The sequence below is a fragment of the Panicum virgatum genome, chromosome 7N, assembly GCF_016808335.1.
Source record: "Panicum virgatum strain AP13 chromosome 7N, P.virgatum_v5, whole genome shotgun sequence".
Lineage (NCBI taxonomy): Eukaryota > Viridiplantae > Streptophyta > Magnoliopsida > Poales > Poaceae > Panicum > Panicum virgatum.
In genome coordinates, this window is record NC_053151.1 from 36110056 (window position 1) to 36127042 (window position 16987).

The following is a 16987-nucleotide window of genomic DNA, read 5'->3' on the forward strand; positions in this document are numbered from 1 at the left end:
AACTTCATAAAATGCAGCACAGCACACACAGACCGGTCTGACCGGTGTACTGGACCGGTCTGACCTGTCGTGCAGTTCAAATTCAGACTGACCGGTCTCTCCCACCGGTCTGACCGGTCTCGTCCAGAAAACCCACAAACAAACCTTCAAACCACGAATATCGAGCAAACAAAATCCAAATCCAACCAAACTTGGTGGAAAGCTTCGTTACTACTCCATGAACATACCCCAAAAGATCTCACCCAAAAGATTCACGGATCAAGAGAAATCGAGGAAAGATCAAAGAGGATTGGGGTTTTCTCAAGAACACAAAATCGCCAATTCGTGAGAACTCTCGATTCCAGTAGTTTATCACTTGGCTAGAAGGATTAGAATCGTCACAAAGAGTCCATCAAACCACGAATTCAAGGGTTGGTCTCCTCCAAACAAGAAACACACCAAAAGAGGAGAATTGAACCCAAAACGCAAGAGAGAAGGGGAGGACGAGATGCTCAGCACACACAAGTGAATCACAAATAAATTTTATCCATTAATTCTCAGAGGAATTCACCTATACAACAGCTAGAGCCATCCGCCCATCATCCACCACTAAATTGAAGAGAATAGCTATAATCTAAACTCTCTTTGCGTTAGAGTCCTTGGCCCTAACCTAGAACAGGGGCAAGAAGAAGGAAAAACCCAGAGAAAACAAAAGACTCAAGAGACTCAACCAGCCACGGGCTGGTGGGGGTATTTATACCCGGCTGCTGCGGCCAGACCGGTCAGACCGGTCGGGTCAGCAGCACCCTGCTGTACAGTCTCGATCGACGGCGGAGCTTTTTTCTTCGACTCGAAGTCTTTGCTGCGATGCCGCCACGTCGACGAAGATCCGGTCCGCGGTTTTGGAGGGTCCGCGAAACCCGGGTAGGTGGCCGGTTTTGAGAAAACCACCAAAAGCTCACGCGCGGGAAGATTCCCGCCTCCACGCCGTGGCTCTAAACGCCGTTCCCGCCTCGGCCTTCTGACATCCCTAGACGCCGCCCGACGCCCGTCGCCTCCGTCAGTCCCGAGACCGACGCCCGTCACCTCCACGACTTGGCGTCTTCAACCGCCGTCCGCCTCCTTGGTTTTGTGGCGCAAATCAAGAAACCCGCCTTCCGTCGCCGCTTGCGCCCTCGATCCAGGAGTGGACGCCACAGCTGCCGCCCGGTCCGAGCTCCGGTCCCGGCTGCCCTTCACTGCCGTCCACCGCACGGTCCATCGGCCACAGCACCTCCACGGCAGCTCCCCGTCGACACTCGACGCCCGTGTACCTGCAATCCAAAGACCAAGCGCACGATCATACCGCATGGTTGACAATTCACTCATCACAGGTAGGATAGAGTACTCTCGTTCCTCACTGTTCAAGATTCAGCAAAACCTCTGAGGACCATGTCCCGACTGGAGATTATAGATTAGCTGTATGGATCTAAATAGGATCTAGAAGCTAAGAAGATCCGATGCACCTTTATCCGTTGATTTTTCCATTAAAATTGATGAGGAAAGTTTCATTCAAACTTTCTGTTTGTCGCATCAGAAAGGGAAACAGTCAAAAAAATGTTGATTCCAGCCCAAGCTCCCCCACGGGCCATCACCGCTGTGTACGTCGCTCACCTCCTCCTCTGTCTCACTGTCTGCTTTGCTTTTTCCGGGGAGACCGCCATGCTTGCTGGGCCACGACTGCCATACTGATACGGGCAAGCCGCAAACAATTACTGATACACCGCACATCGCTCCGTCCTCTGCGCTACGAGATTGTGCGGTTGCATATAAAAATTACTGAAATCTTGCAGGAACAAAATCGCAAATTAAGGTCATGTTTGGTTTATGCTGTGCTAGTAAATAGTAATATTTTGACCGCTAATTACGATATCAAACAAACACAGATTACAAAACCAACTTCAGAACCCCACGCTAGTGACCCTGAAAAATCTAATGAGATCTTTGATCGCGCGATTAGAGGGTAGTCACTGTAGCAAATCATTGATTAATTACCATCATTAGATTCGCCGCGAAAAGTTACACCCACTCCTAAAAAGATTTTGCAAATAGACTTCATTTAGTACACCATACATGCGAGATTATTTTGTAGAATGGAATAGAATGGGAAACAAACAAAGCCTAAATCACAGAAAAGAAAAAAAAGGTGAAAAATTCACACCAGCAGGCTCCAAACCAGTTGATTCCAGAACTCGATTTGTTCTCTCATTTCTGGTAGTTGTGGATGAGCGATCCAGTCTCTTTTTGGCACGTTTTCTCCTACCCCTACCTTCCTACTGGCTATTAGTATAGTACCAGTATACACCACCACAGAATTTTGCAGATCATGTTTGTTGGGCATCACATCACGGGGATCTGCCTCCAGGCGTATCTCAGTGATCTTCCTGCCGCGAGGTGCCGTTGCATCACCGTCGCTTGCTCATCAAAGAAACTGGGAGAAATGTACAGTACTCCCGGCATCTCTACCAACTACCAAGTAAGCGGCTACACCCGGAAGGCGGAAGGGGCAAATGGATGTCGAGTATGGAATCTCTAAGGCTTTCGTCTCAATTTTTCCCGTCAGGTTTCACCAGTGGTGGTTGATCGACCAGTTCGATGTCTACCTGGTGGACCGGCACCTGCTCCCTGTAATCTTGGCATTCTTTGCCTCCAGGCCTCGAGGACGCATGATTGTACCAAATCATACCCACAATGGCCAGGATCATACCAAATGCGACATGAACGTTCAGGCCTTCTCTTCCGAAGAAGATGAACCCCAGGGTGAGCACAAGGATCGTCTTCATGTGGCCCAGAACTTGAAATGAGACGGCTGTGAACCTCCCAATGCATATGAACTGGCTCAGGTTGGTTCCAATTGCAATTACGCACGACAGTGCTATGAAGAACTGGAAGGGGTGTGGATGAGAAGGAAATATCAGCCATCAGTTCACCCACCTATTGTAAAACAGTAATATACTGGTCCTAAGTTGCTAATAGATGGTGATATGATTCATAGGCAAAATTATGTAATGTAAACTTGTTCTGTGTGTTCATATCCCTGTGTTTTTTCATGGTTGGGATATATTGAAATGGCACTGGCCTACCGTAACACAATGTTTATATTTTTGCGTTTACACGGCCATCCTTCCATCCACAGATTTTATTCCCAAAAAAATGCTTTGCTGTATTTATAGCTTCACATGATACTCCCTCCATCCTGAAATGTAAGTCATCCCTACGTGGAGTAGATATGCTATAATTCCAATTGGAGTGCAAGAGAAATTAAGGCAAGTTGTTAGCCAGGCTGAAGTACAGAACAGCACTTACCGTCACCACGTTGTTATAACGGTAAGTATCAAATCTATTATTGGTTAGCCAAAGGTCCACAAAAGGCCCAAGTAGTAACAATGATGCTGCTTGGGCTGGAGCAGTATGACCCAAGAGGTTGAATGCGCTTAGGGAATACTTGTTCTGAAGGTGATGGATGTACTGCCAAAAAGAAGGCCAAAGTACTAAAATTAGAAAGATAGGACAAAGGAATGAAAACATATCAATGCTGGCAAAGTAAATAATGCATGATAAAGATATGGTTTCGTCTAACATGAAATCTGCCCAGGCTTCTAGTGCTATTGTAGCAGTACAAGTACCCACAAAATGAATGTAAAAATTCTAGTTTTGTCAATACTTACATGTTGCTGAAATGCAGTACTGCAAACCGCTACTGCAGCAGCTATCAACCCTTTGGTATTTAGACTAACATCAGTGACAGTACATATTGCAACTCCTAGTAGGACAACTATAATGCTAAGCTTTGTGTCCCTTGAGTAACGGATATTGACAAATAGGACTTCCAGCATGCATAAAACTGGAACCATGGACAACTTGGATATCTGGAGAAAAGGGTGATGCCAAAATTTAGCATATGTACACATAAACCACTCTAAATGCATCAAAGAAAACAATAATTTATTCACCTGATAGAATCCAACAGAGTTCCACATCAAGCTAGCATTCATGCCAACAACTGATATATTTGCAAAAATGACATACTTCATAAGCTCTGGAAGAGGTAAATACGATGGCTCAAGATATCCCAACGATTTCAGTACTAATGCCACCAAAGCTGTAGTTGCAAAGTGAATCCCAGGCAATGTCGTAACTGCAGATGGGGATGACTGTTCAGTGCTAACAATAGCATGTCACTTTCCATGACAACATCCATGTTGAAAAAGATGTCGCCCAAAAGATTAGCATTGTGCTATGACATAAGCATAGCTTAGTTTATTTGTATTTAGATTTAAAGGTACGGTGAAGGTTGAGACTTGTCATACCAAAGGCAAACCCGTGAGTACCCATCAGGGCCTTGTTAACCATGATGATACCGACGGAGGTGACGATGTTGAACACCCACGCCGCAGCATCTGGCACAACCTTGTTCCCCGGCTTGCCTCTTGGCGCCGCACCCATGCTCCTATTTCCACGCGGGAGCCTTCACCGATACAGGTTTCAGAGCACCTAAGCACGGAATCACCATCACCAGCGAGGGAGTCCATCAGGGTATGGCAGTGGCACCAACAACAGAAGACAGAAACCCCAGCATTTTTGTCAGGCCCCCGAATCTAGTCAGTCTGCGCTACCGCCGCTCGCGAATTCCGGAGACGCGATTGATCAAAGGGGACGAGGAATTCGAACATCACGCTACTAAGGCTGAAGAAAGTAGTGGTTGAGCAAGGGCTCATCCTGGAGTGTAACGTGGGTAAAACGCCGCGCGGAGCAGGAGAAAACTGACGAAGCCCCCAACAAGGCAACAACTGTGTATCGGGGATGGGTGGAGAAAGCAATCCATACCCGTCCGAGCGAAAATGAAGCAGAGAGAAAGGGGGCGGAGCTGGGAGGTGATCCGTGATCACCGGTGGTTTTACCGGCGGCGCGATGGAGGAAGCCGTCGTCGACGCCGTCGGAGGCAGCATGCGAGACGGACGGGAGGTCTGGGAGCAGACGAAAAAGCAGCAGGTGCCCTGCGTCCAGCGAGCGACGACGCCGAGGAGGGATGGCGAGGGAAACGTGGTGTGTGCGCCGGGGCTCCTATATAACTTGCACAAGATACATAAGCTATGCATTTATAATGTTCATTAGGTCCAAATTAGATTCAATATTTTTAAAAAAAAATCAACATTTCAAAATAGTATATTCAACATTTTTACAAATCTATTTCAACATTTGGAGAGAACAGATTCAACATTTCTCAAATCCAGATCAACATTTTTCCTCAACTTGTCTTCTTCGTCGACGGTAGCCGTGGCAGCGGTGGCGCGTGGCGAAGCCTCCGCGCGGCGGCGTGCGGGGGACCGGTGCAGCCGCGGCGGCGGGAGCGGCGCGCGGAGGGCCGCCGCGCCGGGAGCCGGCCGCGGAGGCGCGCGGCGGCGGGAGCGGGTGCGGAGGGCCGCCGCGACTGGAGCGCGGCGGCGAGCAGGGGTGGAGCGCGGCGGCGAGAAGCTGGGGACGGAGGCGGTGGGGCAGCGGCGCACGCGGCAAGCTACGAGCGGAGGCGCAGAGGCGGTGCGGCGGCTGGTTGCTCGGGGACGGCGGCGGCGGCACACGCGGGTAGGAAGGAGGCGGAGGGTAAACAGTGTTAGGGTTGAGGGAGGGAGTGATGAGGATTCAATGGATATGATTTGTTGTACGAATCTCAAACACTGGAAGATGTGGAAGAAAAATCTTCCGGAAGATATATAGAACCCGCGGCGCGGCCGGCCGGATTACGCCCGGAAGAAAATTGCTGGTGCGGCCCACGGCCATTTCTGCAGTGAAATTCGCTGACCTCGTTGCTGGACCGAGATCCGTGAACAATATACAAGTATTGTGGGTTTGCACGAAAGCAAATTTGGGTGTCAGGCTGGAAAGGAGGCCCGAGAAAACCAATGGGTCACGAGCCAATCTGTCCTCACAGCCCAAAAAGAGGTTCACCTGGGGCCGGCCCAAATGCAAATGGCATGAACGTAGAGTGATCTGGCGTTCAGAGAGGTCCGGCTCGCGAGCGACAACGCGAATGTTGTGAGGAGTTCCAAGGGTGATGGCAAGGGAGTCTACGGACATATTGTCCAAGAGATCAAGGCCAGCGCAAGTGCTTTTGAGCCCTTTGATTTTGTTCATGAAGGTCGAGTGTCCAATGTAGATGCTCATTGTTTAGCTAGAAGTTGTATTAATTGTGAGTTAGAAAGACAAGTGTGGCTGTTATCACCTCCTGAAGGTATTTGTACCACAGTTCATCTGAACGATCAATAAAGGGTGGTGACTTCCTCAAAAAACAGAAAAGATAAAGCCGATCTAGCTCGGCTGGCGCGCACCTATCATCCACGTACGCCGCAGCCACAGCCGTACTTCCCAAACAAAGATTCGACAGTGAGATCACGCGCAAGATAAGCTGCAGCATCGACGGCACGCACCAGCGCACGCTGCCGACGGCGCAGCTGCCGGCGAAACGCGACAGGTCTGATCCTGAATTTCCTGATCTGCCGGGAGCCCGGGACGGATGCGATGCAACTGGAGATAGATCAGGCCGCTCCAGGCCGGACCGCTCGCGCGTGGGCCTCGCGAAAGGCCCGTTCGCGCTGTAGCTTTGAAACCTCGGCTCCGGACGGGCCGGCGCGCTCGAGCGAGGTGACGGCCGGATTCGCACGTCCCACCTCGAGCCAACCACCGATCGAACCACAGGGGCTCGTGCCGTCTTCTGTCTTCTCCTCCGGCTTCCTCCGCCGCATTTGGGTTCGTCATCAGGCATTCAGGCAGGAGAGGAGCCTTCAGTCTAGCATCTTATTTCCATTGCGATTTGGCAGGAGTTCACCGGGCGGAACTAGCCAGGCTAGGGACTACTACCAAGGAGGTACTGGAACAAGGTAGGATCGAGACCAATACGCTTGTCTTTTTAGTTGAAGTCGTGTTGATTTTTAGGCACAAGTAGGTGCCAAGTTGATCGACCGGGGGTAAATGGATGTATGCATTTTGTCATTAGACTCGTTGATGTATCCCGATCCTTTTTGCCTTTTCTTTCTTCTTGTTCGCACGTACAGTATCATGGTAAAAATTATGCAAAAAATCTTCACAGGTATATGTGCTCTACATAATATATTTCTCCGTTCCAAATTATTAGTCTTTTTGACATATAAATTTTACAATGCATCTTTATATAAAAATATATCTAGGTACATAACAAAATTTTTATATCTAAAAAACAAAAAAAAGTGACTAATAGTTTAGGAGGGAGGAAGTAGATTACTAAACTTTATCCTACTTTAAAAGATACTAGCATAGTGCTCGTGCGTTACTACGGCTAATATAATAGATCTACATAATATCACCAACTTTGTGCTTGTTTTACTCCCAGGCCGTGTTGTCATCATGTTGTGATCATGCAAGGCATTGATTATGCGGGATCTGATTGGGATTCCGATTGATTTGTCCGGTTCTCGATTACGATTACATTGGTTTGTCTGGGTTCCGATGAGGATTTTGATTGACAAAAGTCTAGTCGAACTCGCATACGGGATGAAGTAAGGCCCACCTATCAATGAAATAAGAAGGACCAAACCAAAATTTAAGGTGAAAATCTTACTCGTTTTAAAAATAGGTATAGATAAAGTCACGTGCACTCTCGAGTCCTCATTTAACTTTCTGGTTAGGTCCACCCTTTAACCTAGTCATATTTTACAAAATTAATTTAATTTTAGTATTTGGTATTTTTAAATAGAGAAAAGTATGTTTTTCAACATTAACTATCACGATCATCTGATTTTGAAACCGAACTACAAAACTTGACATCCTGCATAAGCGAACTAACAAAACCGTGCAGATTAACACCCACAAACCGAAACCACCCCGGTTTTGGACCATGTCATCCGTCCAATGTGGTGGTATGTGCCAAGTTAGCACCCGTGCAGGCCTTGAAAGGTCATCTCCTGCTCGTGCTCTCACCACCTCCCTCCCACTCTTTAAGATTTAAAATCGGACGATCATGATAGTTCATGGTTGATAGTTTATCCTGTATGTGAGTTTGACCAACTTGCCAACTTTTGTTAGAAAAAATAAAGGGAGTAGTGAATAAGAAAAGACGCATGCATCGCGCACCTAACATCAAATAAGATTTTAACTCTGTTATTTCAGAAGATGCTTGATAACTACGCTTCGTAGAGGAAGAAACAAGTATCCAGGAAGAATGAATGAGACCGGGGAAGCCCTTAGGTGCTGTGTGGAGCAGCTGCTGCTTGTTAGAGACGAGAAAGAGCGCCTTGTGATTGAAGCAGCTAATAAGATCTCTTCGGAGCAGAAGAAAACACAGGATTTGCAGCAGAAGTTTGAGGATGCAAATAAGCAGTTTGAGAAGGTCATCGTTGAAAACTACAATCTTCGTAACACTGTTGACTCAAAGGAGAAGTTGATCAAAGAGCTGAAAGAATCCAAATCACATTCAGACCAAAAGTTAACTGATGCGACGGCAAGGCTTGAATTCTCACAGAAACAATGCACATCCCTTAAGTATGACGTGCGCATGCTTCGTGAGGAACTTGAGATTCGGAACAAAGAGCGGGAGTATGACCTCAGATCAATCCATGCTGCTGAGAAGCAGCAGCAGGAGAGCGTGAAGAAGATAGCTGAACTAGAAGCAGAGTGCCAGAGGCTGCGGACCATGGTTCAAAAGCGTCTGCCAGGTCCTACAGCGTTGGCGAAAATGAAAGATGAGGTCAAGCGACAAGGTGCTAGTTCTGCTGAGAATGGAACAAGAAGGCCCCGCGGAGCAATACAACCGCAGCTGCGGGCGAGCCATTCAGTATCTGAAGGTTACCAAGTCAAGCTGCAGGGATTGGGAGAGGAAAACAGACATCTGAGGCAGTTATTGGCGCAGAAGGAGAGTGACCTGCAGTTTATTCAGTCGAAGTACGTAGATGAGGCATGCAAGTTGTCAATACTAGAGAGGCAGCACGAAGAGTTGTCTGGTGGTAGCCACGGTTTAACAGAGAAAAACCATCCAGAAGGAATGGTCAGTGCATTAGTCAAGCTGGATCACTCAAGATCCGGGAAGCAACAGGTGTCTCAGATTAGAAGTAGGGGCAGAAGAATCACAGGATCCGACATTCAATTGCTTGTTGATCCTCTGGAAATCAAGAAGATAGAGAGGACTTCGAGACCTTCAAGTGCCCCACATCAGTTTGAGGATACACCTGATACAGACTCAAAAATGGTTGTTTCAGAAACAGTTCTCAGAGGTCTCATCCCTGATGATGCTTTCTCTGACAAGTATCCCGAGTGGATTCAGGACGTTCTGAATGTGATCATACATAAGCATCAAGTCAGCAAGATAAGTGTTGCTAGCATTATCGATGAAGTAACACATGCACTGAGGAGTGAGATTTCTGCCAAAGGAAATGATGTTGCACACTTATCCTGTAACAGGGCAGAAATAGACAAAATGGTGGCCACTCTGATAGAAAGAGTCAGTAGCATGGTTGAAAGATCTGCTAAAGACAATGTTACGAGGTTCCGATCATTTCTTCATGAGAAGTCTGAACTCACTTTGCGACTTGAGCACCTGGTTCATGTCTGTCGTGCCGTATTAGATGGAACGGCTAATCTTGAAAAGCTTACTGATGAAGTTTGCTTGATCCTAGATTGGTTAGTGAGCCAATGTTTTTTGTACCTTGATGGACTAGACGTTGTGGACCACATTACAAATAATTCTGATGAAAATGAATCCCAGAGGACATTAAGCATTCATGAAAAATATGCCTTGCATAGTACAAAATCAGAAATGGCTTTTGGAATGCAACAAGAGAAACATCAAGAACTGATTGAGACAACCAAAGGCCAGATCCCTGATGTAACCTTAGAAAATCATTCTCACATTGAGTTCACCTCTAATCTTGATGAAGAATTATTGGCTGTTAGTCAAGTGCCGGGTGATAGTTGTCAGGAACAGCACCCGGTATACCGTGACACAGAAAGGTAACTTCGTTTTTTGGCCTTTGAAGAATCATCAATGATGCTAATATTTTCAGCACTTTTGCACCGTCGCTGATAATTGTATAGCGCGCATAAGTAATTCCTATAATTCGTGATGCAGTGTTTCTTCTGACAGGAGCAAAGAAAAAATAGCAGGAGAGGGAGGGAAACAAAAAACGGTAATCTTTGATGTCATTCTCAGAAACTTCTGTCTTTCTACAAATCGTAATTGACACATTTTCCCAGGCATTTACTATTTTTATAGAGATAATATAGACTTAGCTGACATTCTGAAGATGGCAAAGCAAGACTGAAAATTCAGCTGCCTATGATTGGAAAACATAATTCTTATAACTTTTTGCAGACTTCAGCAATATCTGCAGCAGCCAAGAAGCTTGCGGAATGCCAGGAAACAATCGCTAACCTAAGCAAGCAGTTGCATGCTTTAGAAAGCCCGGCAAGTGCAGATGCATCAGACAAAGAGAAGTGTGGTACCTTACTCTTGCCAGCTGCAAGCCTTCTTGCCGAAGCGGATCCCAAGCCTGATGATCTCAGTCCTCCCACGTCTGAAGAAGCGGCACGCACAAAAGAACACAGCTGTGAGCCTGACGCAACTGAAAGGAGCCCAGAACATGAAGATCCTGCCACGGGCGCAAAGGCTCGTAAAAGTGGCTCTTCGACCCCGATCGTTGCTCGCCCGATGGTTCCGAAGTCACCCAGAGCATCTGCTTCAGCTGACGCTAGAAAGAAGAAGCGGCGTGCGAGACTGCTGAGTAGGCTTGTCTTCAGAAAGAAAGCATGAAACAGATCCCTGACCGCTGTTCTGCAACTGCAATGCTCCACTGGTTTGCATTGGACCTCGAAATTAAGCTATCGTATTGTCGACTTGTCGTCAGTACTTGGAAGCTCGTTCTTGCGTCATAAGTTATATACTCGACCTGTTCTAAGTTATTTCCAATTCCAATAAGAGCAATGCTACCCTAGCCGTATGATGTTTGATGTGTGTAATTTATTGGGCATGCATTTGGATGTGAGCAATACTGTACTGCAGAAATTTGTTGGAATCTGTTCGCTCCAGAAGTGTGTGTGTAAAACTGCAAAATGGTACACGTTGGATTTTTATATATCTGTATTTATTTCTTTTTTTTAGTCTACAATAGATCTGTACTGACAAGAAATCGCATACCAGTTACCAGGTTGCAGACCGCGGGTGCTGGTGATACGCTTTCAGATTTATGGGAGGGTGCGGTCAGGAGGATGACCGATCGTTTCAGCAAGCGGTGTATTGATCTGCTCGCCGTCACGATCTTGGCCACAAGTTCGCAACAGCTGCCATGTGCCAATGAGCAGCAGCACATTGATGGGATCTGACTCATCTGATGATTTACGCAGTTAAAGCCGGTCTTAATTGAGTTTCACTAAGATTTTATAATATTAAATATTATTAATTTTGCTGAGATGATAAAAAAAGAGGACCCAGTTTCATGGGATGTGCGGAAAATTTCATTTCCATGGAACTGATCTGATACGATTACTAATTTAATTTTCAGTCTAGTTAACTATGGCCTTTTTGGTTGTGCTAGTTTTCTAGCACGCATACTTCCCGAAAAAAGAATCTCGCATGCATGAAGTACTAAATGAAGTCTATTTGCAAAATTATTCAGGGTCACTAGCGCGCGGTTCGGAAATTGATTTTGTAAGCTGACTTCGTTTGACACCATAATTAATGGTCAAAGTTATTTACAATTCACTAGCGCTACTTTTCTTACCAAACAAAAAAAGGCCTATCATGTGAAACTGTGCACTGACACTGAACCAGCCCGTGCAAAAGAGAGCAATCCAGCCCGTCCACGGCGCCTAGCCACCTACATCTAGCTACAGGCTACACCTGCGCAGCTCGGCAGTTCCTTTCCTCGTACAGATCAACCAGCTGCCGCTGGTGGTCGCGGTACGGAGACCGACGGCGAGCTGTGGCGTTGGGTGGCTTCCCGGGCGCCGCGGGCAGTGTAGAACTGTAGATACGGGGCACCGGCGGGAGACGCCTGAACGAAGACTGTTGCCGTGCGGCCTCCTGGTGTGCGCAGGACAAGGCAACCAACCCCTCGCAGTCGCAGCGACACTGCCCTGCCGCGCACGGCGCGTGTGCAGGGGACACGAACAGCAAGTGCAGCCCCGTCCACGGATCCACCCGCAGCCGGCAAGGCCGCGCAGCTCGCCCTCCTCGTCCACGCGCCTATTGTGGCAGCCCGTGACCTCGAGGTCGCAGGTCCTCCTTTTGTATTTGACGTCCGTGCACCGTGCTCCGCGTCAGTTTGGCTTTGGCCGGACGCGCCTGGCGCCGATCGGGAGAGGAGGGGACGGCGAGGCGGGGCAGACGAGACGAGCGCGGAAAGGCCGAAAGCGCCCGCGCAACCACCGCAACCACCGCCGGGGCGCGCCGCGGCTGACAGATAGATAGGTGCCGGTGGGAGTTGCGGTCGGCTCGCCGTCGGCGCTGCCGGCTGGAGCTGCTAGCTTGCATCGCCTGGAAGCTGGTAGCCGACTTCACTGGTGGAAGTTTATTAGGGCCTGTTTGGCTCCAGGACTTTTTTCAAAAGTCCATATCACATCAAAAGGAATCTTACTATTTTATATTATTAAATAAAATCTGTTTATAAATGTTTTTTGACAGCTGAGTGCTTTTTCGCGAGACGAATCTAATGAGCCTAATTAATTCATAATTTGCTACAGTGATGCTACAGTAACCATTCGCTAATCATAGATTAAGATATCTCATTAGATTCGTCTCGCAGTTTAGCCCCAGGGTTCTGCAATTAGTTTTATAATTAATATTTATTTAATACTTCTAAATACTAAAAAGTCCCTGGGACTTTTTTGAAGTCCCTGTTTCTAAACACCCCCTTAGTGGCCTCGTGCAGTGCAGGCTCTGTTTTCTTCTCGGAAACACGCTGAAATTCATGTGCAGAGTCCGAGAGATGCACGGTCTTTGGAACTGTAGAAAGGAAGAAGACGGATTCTTCCACTGTAGAAAGTTCTGAAGAACTTTTCCTGTCAAATCGATCGTAACTGAGGTGAGAGGCAGTGGCAGAACTACGCGCTTTGATGGCTGTGTTTACATAGGTAAAATGGTGGTAAAAAGAGTCACATTGGACACTGTAGTACACTGTAGTATTTTTTATTTGTTTATGATAATTGTTGTCCTACCATGACCTAACTAGACTCAAAAGATTCGTCTCGTCGTGTACATCAAAACTATACAATTAGTTTTTTTATTTATCTATATTTAATGCTCCATGTATGAGGCAAGAAATTTGATGTGATAGGTGAATAGTGAAGTTTGGGGAGAGAAATTTTAGAACTAAACACAGCCAATAATGCACTTCCTGACCACAATTTTTTTTTAAAAAAAATTCTACGTATTTGTCTTCTACTCCATTAGGTAGGCTGGTAGGGTTATGTTATGTATAGGGCACGAAGTTATCTATTTTTGGTGTTGACATGATGCGCCCCAAGTTGCCTAATCACGACGGGATGACACTGTTTTGGTTGTCTATTTTCTTTCGAACACTACTGGTAAGATATATACACACATCACACGTACTTTGCGAGATGTAATTGTACGTTCGTAATTTTCCTTTACAAATTTTAGTTGTACTCCTTCTCTTTTTTCCTATATCAATGAAATAGGCACATTTCGTGCCCGTTCGTTCAAAAAAAATTTCTCCGGGAGAAGACTGCGCGAAGCTAAGGAACAAATCATCTCGCCATCAGGGGGTCGGTGCAGATACTTGGACAATGATTATTGGTGCTCAAGAATATGAGTATGCAGTTTTCACTCTATAGTACTACTATTCCCTCTGTTCCAAACTACAGTGAAATTTCGTTTTATTCAAAACCAAACTTCTATAAATTCATCTAAACTAGTGAACCAAAGGCCAAAGCAAGACTAGTCTATCTATACTATAAATCTATACTATAAAAGTTGAAACAATTGAAATATTTTCTCACTAAGATTAGACCCACCGTACCCCTCACGGAGGCCTCACTTATTAGGCCAAAAGGTTTGACGAAAGGAAGGAGAAGATTGGTTTCGTCAATGTTTTCCACCAAAATCCTATTACTTTTTACACCAGGAATTTTCTATACCCACCTCCTGTATCCACATATTACTTTCCTTTAGCACACACATACTTCGCTTTGCACATACATTGACCCATAATTTACGTCATTTTTTATTTTGGAATGATAATAATTGACATCATTGTTTATGGAAGAAAAAGAAAGACGTGTATTAACGTATTATTTTCTTTTAGTATACACATACTTTGCTTTGCACATATGTTAACCTATAATTCACGTCATTTTTTGAAAAGGATAATAATTGACATCATTGTTTATGAAAAGAAAAGAAAGATGTGTATTATTTTTAGAAAAAAATAAATGGCATCAGTGCTTGATGGTTTTGGAAGGATATTAATTGATATCATTGTTTCATGGAAGGAAAAGAAAAATGTGTATTATTTTTGGAAAGAAAATATATAACATCATTACTTGATGGAAGAAAAATTAAATACGTGCATCTTCTCTAGTTATAGAAAGAACCGATCCAAATTAACAAACTTCTATAAGCTGACACTGAATGAAATATTTCCAGTTATTTTTGAAAAATTACTAGACCAGAGAGCAGAGAGCCTCAGACTATTCAAGCCCTCCAATTATTTGGACCCGAGTACTGCATATAATTGCATAACTACAGCCGAACAGGCAACAGGACATGCTCCATCGCTCCTCACATGAAACTAAACAATCCCGGCCGGCCAAAGGACAGTAAATACAGAAAAGAATTACAGTACAGATCCTTCCTTTCAGAGTACTGGAGCAACATATACTCCACATGCGAATTGCCATCGCTCCTGCCTCTCCCAACAACCGAACCTTCCTGGCTGGCCAGGGTGAAGTGGTTAATGCAAGCACGCACTGACTCCCCCGTGCCGCCGCACCGCGCGGGGGCTTATATACCAGCACGCCCTGACGGCCATGCCGTCGCCCGTCGCCCACTCGATCGCGCCGGTCGCGCGGTCGCGTTCGTGCTCCGTGTCGCACCATCCGATTCGCGGGGAGATTGGCAGGAGGACGCCGGCGCGCCGCGCCGAACCAGCTGGCTCTCTCGGCTCGCGTGAAAAGCGCGGGAGCAGCAGCAGCCTCGTCGTTTCCCTCGTCTTGTGCCACCGACGCGTCCCGTGATCAGGATCCGGGAGATGGCAGTGGCAGGTTCTCCACGCGCCGCGCGGGGCCTCGCCTTCCTCTGCTTCGTGGTCTCGTGCGCCGCGCTCGCGGGAGCGAGCCGGCCGAGCCGGGAGGACCTCGACGTCAGCCTCGGCGGCGGCGGGGGCGTCGGCATCGGCATCGGCATTGGCGGCGGCGGCCAGGGAGGTAGCAGCAGCAGCAGCCCGGCGCCGTCGCCGTCGGGTCCCCGGCCGTGCGACTTCGAGAACGAGCGGCTGTACCGGGCGTACCTCGTGATCCAGCAGTTCGGGCAGTCGGTGTCGTGCGACCCGATGGACATCACCCGCAGCTGGAGCGGCACCGACCTGTGCTCCAGCTACAAGGGCTTCTTCTGCGAGCGGCCGCCCAACGTCACGGACCGGACCATCGCGTCCGTCGACTTCAACGGCTACATGCTGCGCTCCGACTCCCTGCAGGGCTTCGTCGACAGCCTCCCGGACCTGGCGCTGTTCCACGCCAACTCCAACGACTTCGGCGGCGCCGTGCCGGCGCTGGGCGGCCTGCAGTACTTCTACGAGCTGGACCTGAGCAACAACCGGCTCGCGCCGGCCCCGTTCCCCGCCCAAGTGCTGGGGCTCACCAACGCCACCTTCATCGACATCCGGTTCAACAGCTTCTACGGCGAGCTCCCTGCCGGCGTCTTCTGCAGGTTCCCGCGGATCCAGGCCATCTTCGTCAACAACAACCAGTTCTCCGGCAGCCTCCCGGACAACATCGGGCAGTCGCCGGTGAACTACCTCTCCCTCGCCAACAACAGGTTCACGGGGGAGATACCCAGGTCCATCGCCCGCAACGCCGGCACGCTCCTCGAGGTGCTCTTCCTCAACAACAGCCTCAGCGGGTGCCTCCCCTACGAGCTCGGCCTGCTCGAGAAGGCCACGGTCATCGACGCCGGCACCAACCGGCTCACGGGCACCATCCCGGCGTCGTTCGCGTGCCTGCGCAAGGTGGAGCAGCTCAACCTGGCGGACAACCTCCTCTACGGCGAGGTGCCCGACGCGCTCTGCCGGCTCGCGTTCGGCCGCCTCAAGAACCTCACGCTCTCCGGTAACTACTTCACGTCGCTCGGGTCCTGCTGCTGGGACCTGATCAAGGAGGGCAGGCTCAACGTCGACCGCAACTGCATCCAGTGGGCGCCCAACCAGCGCTCGCACGAGGAGTGCGCTAGGTTCCTCCGCCAGCCCAAGTCGTGCCCCGTCAGCGACTACGTGCCGTGCCGCCCCAAGTACCACGGCTCCGGCGAGCCGGCCGCCGGCGAGGCCGCGGAGGAGGACGACGCGCGCGCGGCAGTGGAGTACAAATACCGGACGTACTCGGCGCTGCATCCTTGAGGTCGCGACCTGGGCCGGTCGGCGACGGCGAGGGCACTGCACGCACAGGCTGAAAAAGCGCAGAGCGCGCTGTGCGTCTCGTGACCGTGAAGCGACTGATCAGTAGTCGGTCGCTTGGCCCGTTGTGTTGGTGTGTTGTGTCCCTGTCCAGCAATGTTCCCCTTCTGTCTGATCATGATCAATCCACTGTTATGGCCTACTTAAATTCAGAGCAGCATGCCACCATTTACTCCTTACGTCCTGAAATATAAGACATTCTAGAGTTTTTAGAACAAATTATAGTTATATGGAAAAGACTCTTCTACCCTTAATTATTATGCATTGGAACTCTATTTGGGTCATTAAATATGTGCTAATTAAAGTAGCATGCCATTTTCCAA

General features: G+C 48.2%; 3 protein-coding genes across 8 annotated transcripts; 2 read left to right on the top strand and 1 right to left on the bottom strand.

The window, feature by feature from the left end:
* Positions 1 to 1989: 1989 nt before the first annotated feature.
* LOC120683493 (UDP-rhamnose/UDP-galactose transporter 5-like) lies at positions 1990 to 5050 on the bottom strand. 3 transcript variants are annotated; one of them, XM_039965569.1, is made up of 6 exons: positions 4920 to 5050; positions 4329 to 4512; positions 3972 to 4156; positions 3687 to 3887; positions 3325 to 3486; positions 1990 to 2903 (listed from the first exon to the last, which is right to left on the bottom strand). In XM_039965569.1, exons 2-6 carry the CDS (start codon positions 4462 to 4464, stop codon positions 2565 to 2567), a joined length of 1023 nt encoding a protein of 340 aa, XP_039821503.1. In that variant the 5' UTR covers positions 4465 to 4512; positions 4920 to 5050; the 3' UTR covers positions 1990 to 2564. The 3 variants fall into 3 exon arrangements, 2 of the variants coding, with proteins under 2 accessions (XP_039821503.1, XP_039821504.1); XR_005678810.1 differs by having other exon boundaries at positions 2766 to 2903; positions 3102 to 3486; XM_039965570.1 differs by lacking the exon at positions 1990 to 2903 and adding an exon at positions 3004 to 3232.
* Positions 5051 to 6511: 1461 nt separating this feature from the next.
* On the top strand, positions 6512 to 11408 carry LOC120682431 (filament-like plant protein 7). 4 transcript variants are annotated; one of them, XR_005678449.1, is made up of 5 exons: positions 6512 to 6893; positions 8158 to 9993; positions 10112 to 10169; positions 10355 to 11094; positions 11187 to 11408. XR_005678449.1 is itself a non-coding variant. In XM_039964342.1 (4 exons), the coding sequence occupies exons 1-4, from the start codon at positions 6535 to 6537 to the stop codon at positions 10790 to 10792; spliced, it is 2691 nt and encodes an 896-aa protein (XP_039820276.1). In that variant the 5' UTR covers positions 6512 to 6534; the 3' UTR covers positions 10793 to 11139. The 4 variants fall into 4 exon arrangements, 3 of the variants coding, with proteins under 3 accessions (XP_039820276.1, XP_039820279.1, XP_039820278.1); XM_039964342.1 differs by lacking the exon at positions 11187 to 11408 and having other exon boundaries at positions 10355 to 11139; XM_039964345.1 differs by lacking the exon at positions 11187 to 11408 and having other exon boundaries at positions 10127 to 10169; positions 10355 to 11130.
* A 3612-nt stretch (positions 11409 to 15020) lies between these two features.
* Positions 15021 to 16843, top strand: LOC120683017 (uncharacterized protein At4g06744-like). Its single transcript, XM_039965032.1, has one exon. The coding sequence runs from the start codon at positions 15249 to 15251 to the stop codon at positions 16605 to 16607; it is 1359 nt and encodes a 452-aa protein (XP_039820966.1). The 5' UTR covers positions 15021 to 15248; the 3' UTR covers positions 16608 to 16843.
* The last annotated feature ends 144 nt before the right edge of the window (positions 16844 to 16987 follow it).

What these genes read in the sequence shown, in the direction of transcription:
- LOC120683017 (XM_039965032.1), top strand. Translation starts at nt 15,249, where the DNA reads ATGGCAGTGGCAGGTTCTCCACGCGCCGCGCGGGGCCTCGCCTTCCTC.
- LOC120683493 (XM_039965569.1), bottom strand. Translation starts at nt 4,464, where the DNA reads ATGGGTGCGGCGCCAAGAGGCAAGCCGGGGAACAAGGTTGTGCCAGAT. An exon ending in ACTCTGTTGGATTCTATCAG is followed by an intron (nt 3,888 to 3,971) that starts GTGAATAAATTA and finishes CCTTTTCTCCAG; the next exon opens with ATATCCAAGTTGTCCATGGT. An exon ending in GTTATAACAACGTGGTGACG is followed by an intron (nt 2,904 to 3,324) that starts GTAAGTGCTGTT and finishes CACCCCTTCCAG; the next exon opens with TTCTTCATAGCACTGTCGTG.
- LOC120682431 (XM_039964342.1), top strand. Translation starts at nt 6,535, where the DNA reads ATGCAACTGGAGATAGATCAGGCCGCTCCAGGCCGGACCGCTCGCGCG. An exon ending in GTATACCGTGACACAGAAAG is followed by an intron (nt 9,994 to 10,111) that starts GTAACTTCGTTT and finishes TTCGTGATGCAG; the next exon opens with TGTTTCTTCTGACAGGAGCA. An exon ending in AGGGAGGGAAACAAAAAACG is followed by an intron (nt 10,170 to 10,354) that starts GTAATCTTTGAT and finishes AACTTTTTGCAG; the next exon opens with ACTTCAGCAATATCTGCAGC.